Here is a 5,873-nt window from a genome sequence, read left to right as displayed (position 1 = left end):
GTCACTGCTTCTGCTCAAATGTTCCATCTCGTTGTCTCTTGTTCTTGTTTTATGTTGTTTTTTGGTTTAACTTCATTTCCCATGAGCAGTAGCGGCCTCTGTCTGTCACATGACTCACAGGAACGTCACATGTAGACATGGCTGCTACTGTTTCCAGCGAAGATTTCACCAACTTACAGCTTCTTTTAAAGGTATTGATCATGTATGTATTGTAGATGTATCGATCCGTGATATGTGGTGTTTTAAAACCTCAGCGTATAAAGTGAAACCGTATCTTAATTATTTTCCTGTTTTCTTTTGTTTTCTAAACACGTCGCTGAGTATCCCACAGGACTTTACATTAGCCTGCTAGCCTATTAGTTTGCAACTCTGCTAGTAGCCTGTTAGTCTGTTCATCTGTTACTCTGTTAGTCTGCTAGCCTGTTATTAGCCTGTTAGTCTGCTAGCCTGTTATTAGTCTGCTAGTAGCCTGTTAGTTTACAACTCTGCTAGTAGCCTGTTAGTCTGTTCATCTGTTAGTCTGCTAGCCTGTTGTTAGTTTCTTACCCTGTTGGTCTGTTGTTAATCTGTTACTCTGTCACTCTGTTAGCCTGTTAGCTTGTTATTAGTCTGCTAGCCAGTTATTAGCCTGTAAGTCTGTTCATCTGTTACTCTGTTAGCCTGCTAGCCTGTTATTAGCCTGTTATTAGTCTGCTTGTAGCCTGTTAGTTTACAACTCTGCTAGTAGCCTGTTAGTCTGCTAGCCAGTTATTAGTCTGTTAGCCTGTTAGTCTGTTAGCTTATTAGTCTGCTACGCTGTTGGTCTGTTGTTAGTTTCTTACCCTGTTGGTCTGTTGTTAGTCTGTTAGCCTGTTATTAGCCTGTTACTCTGTCACTCTGTTAGCCTGTCTGTTAGTCACTTACTAGTTAGTCAGTCAGTCACTTTATTTTTGAACCATGAGCTACTAAGTTAGTAACTTAACTGCTTCCATGTTTGTGGTTGTAGTGGTATTCTGCCTGCTCTTCTAAGAAATTTCATGACGCTCCTCATTCAGTAAAAAGAAAAAATACAAACCTTGTCATCGTTGAACAGGACCTAAGAACTGTGGTACTGGACAAATGGCTGAAATGATTCATCAGTTATGAAAGATATCATGAGTTTTGATCCTTTTGTGTTGTCTAGTTGACCCTGAGCTGACTCTGCGCTGGTTGTGTTTCCTCAGGCTCCGTCTAAAGATGCAGTGAGAGACGTTTGTGTTCAGAGTCACAGAGCTCCGAGTCGCTGGCTCGCCGAGACCACAGCAGCAACACTCAGCGTCCCAGCAGCCCAGGCTGCACAGGTAACAGACACGTCTCCAGCATCCCTGTGGAACATGTGGGAGAGATGTGTCAAGATGTGAGCTCAAAAAGTCATTTTCTAAAAACAAGGAGGAACAGAGGTTTTGTATTAACAGTTTTCATAAACAGTCCCACCCTCCCCACCTTGGATGTACATTAGTCCAAGCACTAGAATAAAATGCAGAGATGTTGGACTTGAGAACAACCAGAGTTTCCAGTTTGAAGGTGACCAGTTTGTCTCCCTCCAGCTGGTCCAGTCTCTCCACGTCCTGTCTCATCACGTCCTCTTCTACAACCTCAGCTCTCCCGAGCAGATCCTCGCCCTCTTCCCCGACTCCTTCCACTCCAGTCTGAAGAACCTGATCACCAAGATCCTGCTGGAGAACAGGTGGGTCCCCTAAAACTCACAATGAACCCTGTCAGTCCGTTTCCCTCACAGCATGACACTGACATCCAGAAGGTTTCCACCAAGTCTCAACACACAGAAAGACATCCCCCAAATAATAATACACAGCAGATGATTTCTTTTTCTCTGGAAGCTGTGGATAAAAATGAAACAACATAATAACATAAAACCATTTTCCTCAGCAGATGCATGCTGGGATAGGCTGCAGACCCTGAACAGAACTAGTTGTATAACACCCTTATACAAAATGAATGAATGAAATCTGACAAAACCTAATCTGTCAGAAATATTCTTTGATTTAATCAATTACAACAAGTTACAGCCTGTGATGACATCACTTCCTCTGTGTTTCAGTCCAACATGGAGGACAGAAGCCGTCGGTGATCAGAGTGAGTAGAGTTCAGATTCCTTCATTATCTACTGCTGTGTGTGTGTAACGCTCTAAAGTGTGTGTGTGCGCGTGTGCGTGTGTGTGTGTGTGTGTGTGTGTGCGTGCGTGCGTGTGTGTACGTGTAGTCTCTCTGCCTCAGTTGAAGGAGCTGGACTGGAGAGTGGACATGGTGACCGGTTCAGACTCAGTCAGTCGTATGTCGGTCCCGACCTGCCTGGTCCAACTCAAGGTGAGTCTGAACCTGAACCACGTTTCAGTTCTGTCGCTTGAACACAACAGCTTTAAGACATCATCAGGTGCGTCTGTCACATGATCTGTTAATGTCACGTGTGTGACGTGTTGGTTTCAGATGGAGGATCCGTGTCCGTCGGCAGGCGGTGAGTCGGTTTCCACGGTGACAGTGGAGCTGAGCCGGGAGTCTCTGGACACCATACTGGACGGACTGGGACGCATCAGAGACCAGCTGTCTGTGGTCGCTGGGAAATAAACCTGAACATTTCTTTTTTTACAAACTGATACTGATGGAACTTCCTGTCGCTGATCTTCAGGTTTCACCGTCATCAGAAAGTTTCTTGTGTCAGGCGGAAGGAAAGCTGGTTTGTATCATTTATTAACCCTGAACTCACGAGTTAATTTATCGTTAATTAATCAGTTCATGTTAACTCATTTCACTTTTAGTAAGAACGCAAAACATTTGGTGCCTAATGCTTAAAAACTGCAAAAATCTTACTCTGTGATTATTTACTTTTTTCTTTTTCTGAATGTACGACATCTTTTATTATTTTGACATTTTGTATATTAAATAATTAATCTAAAGAATAATTAAAGGTCTGAGGAGGAAGAAAAGAGTCAAAACAACAAGTGTTTCAATTAAAACTCCAGATATTTGTTAAATTTATTCCTTTTTCACATGTGCTGATATGAAAATACCCCGTCACCATTTTCATGCTAAAATCATTTCAATCCATTTTTTCTCTCCTCAATCTAAACTCGTCAAGACAAAGTGGAAACTGAATTTTACTGATTTTTGAAAATGTATTAAAAAGTAAAAACTGAAAAATCCCATTGACAGAAGTATTCAGACACTTTAGGTTTCTGTGGATCATCTCTGAGATGAGTCCACCTGCGGTAAACACACCTGTCTACATCAGGTCTCACAGCTGACGATGCAGATCAGAGCAGAGGCCGTGAGGAGGATCTCGGTTAGAGAGGAGACCAAGAACCTGAAGGTCGCACTGACTGAGCTGCTGAGATCACATCTGGGTTTTTACAGATGTCGGGACGAACAGGATGTTGTGTCGTCTCGAGTCGCCATACGAGTCCTGGGTTTGTAAAAGACTACGGGACAGTCGGTGTCCTCAGGGTGGGGGTAGGACTGTGATGCCGTCCATGTCCAGCTCCACTGAGTGAACACTGAAGTCTCCCAGACCCTGAAACAAACAGTTTCCATGTCGGTAACTAACGAGTCAGAATGAGGCACTTTGTGTTTTTGTCTTCAGTTGGTTGATTTAAAAAAAGAATAAAACTCTGATTTAACTTCTACTTTAGTTTGAAGTAGAACAGGAGACATTAGTAACTAGTTGATTGTTGTATTATTATTATTTTTATTATTATTATTATTAATAACATCATAAAGATTTAACGAGCTGCTTCTGGTTCACTGAGAATTCAAAGCACTAATAAAGTAATGAGATACGTACCGGCGTGTTGTTGAGGACCTGCAGCACCGCCTGCCGCTGCCGAGGCTCCCGGGTCAGCAGGTACAGGAAGCCCCCCCCTCCGGCCCCGGCCAGGCTCTGACCCAGGACCAGCGGCCTCAGAGCCTCCATCATGGTTCTGACGGAGGCCGGTTCACAGCCGGGAGCCATCAGCTTCTTCTGCTGCCACGAGCGGTCCAGACACCGACCCAGTCTGGACAGAGAGCCTGGGCACAGGGAGGGAGGTTCGGTGAAAGGGCTGCTGGGAAATGTAGGACATGACGAACTGAAACAGTCAGAGTCGGTTCGACCAGAGGAGGGTTAAATGACTGTTGAGGTGTGAAAATCTGTCTGTGGAGTATCAGGTGTGATTCATTCACATGGATCTGGTTTAATAACCTGGTTTAGATCAACTCTGTAGACACATACTGTAGTAATATAAACATTTGCATGAATATTAATATATCCATCAATAGACTGGACCCAGCGACAGTCAGAGCGGCAGCCATTTTGTTTTCAGCTCATCAGTCCATCTGTCTCGTTCTCGTGGACACGATCTCTCAGGAACACCCTGAACGAACTTCTTCACATTTTGCACAAACAGTCACTAGGACTCAAAGGATAAACTAATTAGATTTTGGTGGCTGAAGGTCAAAGGTCAAGGTCAGGGTGACTTCACAAAACACTTTTTTTTTGTCACAACTCAAGACTTCACAGCAACTATGACAAAATTTCACACAAATGGTTCATATTTTCTCTGACTCTGGGGATGGAAGCTGGAAGTGGTCTGAGTGGCGGAGGAGGAGATTCCAGCTGTTAAAAGCTCCACATCATAAAAATAATCCTGTTACACGCAGCTGAGCGTCCGAGTGAAACCTGGAGGCTCTAATCACAAACGTTACATCCACATTCATCACGAGGATCTAATGATCAATAAAAGTCTGGGGAGTGTTTTCATTTGGTTGAACCAACACAGAAGAAGAGAAGGGGGGCGGGTGTTTGAATTAAGTGAGACACATGAGATCCACTGAGAACTACAAAAACTTGAAAAACGAATAAATTATTCTTTATTTTCCAGCATTGCCAGAGTTTACAGGAGTATGTTATTGTATATGTGTGTTTTCACTATTGCTACGTAGCTAACGTTAGCATTAACAGCTGTGTTGGAACAGACTGAAGTTCTAACCTCCATGTTTTTATGAAAGATAAGCTGTGTGTCTGTTGTGTGTTGAACGTCTCACCCTCTGAACACGCTCTGGAACATTCCTCTGAGTTCGCCACCAGCTGCTGGGCGTTCTGGACCATCGAGGGCAGACGGCTGTACCAGCTCCGAACCACATCCTGCACACAGAGCGCCGCCGCCGCCATCATCATCAACATCATCATCATCATCATCAGGTTTAGATAAAGTGTTAATTAGAATTATCATCAAATCATCCATTTAAACAAACGTCTTCTTCATGACCTGTTATTAGACGGTTTGGTCTCCATGGAAACACAGACAGACAGACTGAAACTTACCTGCAGGAGGTTTCGAGCCAGACGGGTTTTTCCGGTGTAGACCAGCAGGAGGTGCTGCTCCAGAGACACCAGGAAGTCCTCTGGAGGGCTGAGACGTTCCACCTCTACCTGCAGGGGCAGAGACGCTCTGGAACGACCCACCTTAACTCCGCCCACCAAACCTCCCACCTGGTCCTGCCAGCCTCCACCTGGAGAGGAGAAGAAGAGGAAGGTGAAGAAGAAGACGAGAGGCAGCACACTGGCTTCAGTTCCTCATGAGGAAGTTAAAATCAGTCTCAGATCCTTCAGGTTTTCAGAGACGCAGGTCCAGACCGACCTGTGGTGAGAATCTGCTCCAGGTACAGGATGGCGTGGATGAGGGAGTCTGTGTTGTAGGTTCGTCCGGTACATCTGTAGACTGCAGCCAACAGCGCCCCCGCCAGGATACTGCTGGTCCCTGCAGGACAAGGTCACAAGTTAACAGGTTTGTTTTGATATTTTCACAATAAAACTCCTGCAGTGTTTTGGTCATGTGTTGTTGTTTCTCACCCAGTCCAGATCC

The 5,873-nt window shown here is 44.6% G+C and overlaps 2 protein-coding genes across 2 annotated transcripts in view; one reads left to right on the top strand and one right to left on the bottom strand.

Moving 5' to 3' along the window:
* The first annotated feature begins 69 nt into the window (after positions 1-69).
* On the top strand, positions 70-2,975 carry commd9 (COMM domain containing 9). Its single transcript, XM_023404040.2, has 6 exons — positions 70-191; positions 1,203-1,319; positions 1,566-1,705; positions 2,078-2,112; positions 2,240-2,343; positions 2,464-2,975. The coding sequence occupies exons 1-6, from the start codon at positions 138-140 to the stop codon at positions 2,599-2,601; spliced, it is 588 nt and encodes a 195-aa protein (XP_023259808.1). The 5' UTR covers positions 70-137; the 3' UTR covers positions 2,602-2,975.
* Positions 2,976-2,978: 3 nt separating this feature from the next.
* LOC111653431 (L-fucose kinase-like) overlaps positions 2,979-5,873 on the bottom strand; it is a gene marked incomplete at its 5' end in the record, with an annotated part of 7,422 nt that continues 4,527 nt past the window's right edge. The window contains 5 exon segments of the mRNA XM_087173416.1: positions 2,979-3,544; positions 3,815-4,038; positions 5,053-5,152; positions 5,333-5,520; positions 5,649-5,793. Coding sequence (XP_087029542.1) covers positions 3,473-3,544; positions 3,815-4,038; positions 5,053-5,152; positions 5,333-5,520; positions 5,649-5,793 — 729 coding nt within the window.

Source organism: Seriola lalandi, unplaced genomic scaffold, assembly GCF_002814215.2.
Source record: "Seriola lalandi dorsalis isolate HSWRI2012SDOR001 ecotype SW California unplaced genomic scaffold, Sedor1 jcf7180002054207, whole genome shotgun sequence".
NCBI lineage: Eukaryota > Metazoa > Chordata > Actinopteri > Carangiformes > Carangidae > Seriola > Seriola lalandi.
The sequence above is the reverse complement of the archived record's forward strand: the minus strand, read 5'-3'. Positions and strand labels throughout refer to the sequence as shown.

Bases quoted from the DNA above. Each gene is read 5' to 3' on its own strand.
- commd9 (XM_023404040.2), top strand. From the start codon at position 138: ATGGCTGCTACTGTTTCCAGCGAAGATTTCACCAACTTACAGCTTCTT. The intron at 192-1,202 runs GTATTGATCATG...GTGTTTCCTCAG, and splicing joins ACTTACAGCTTCTTTTAAAG to GCTCCGTCTAAAGATGCAGT. The intron at 2,113-2,239 runs GTGAGTAGAGTT...GTGTACGTGTAG, and splicing joins AGAAGCCGTCGGTGATCAGA to TCTCTCTGCCTCAGTTGAAG.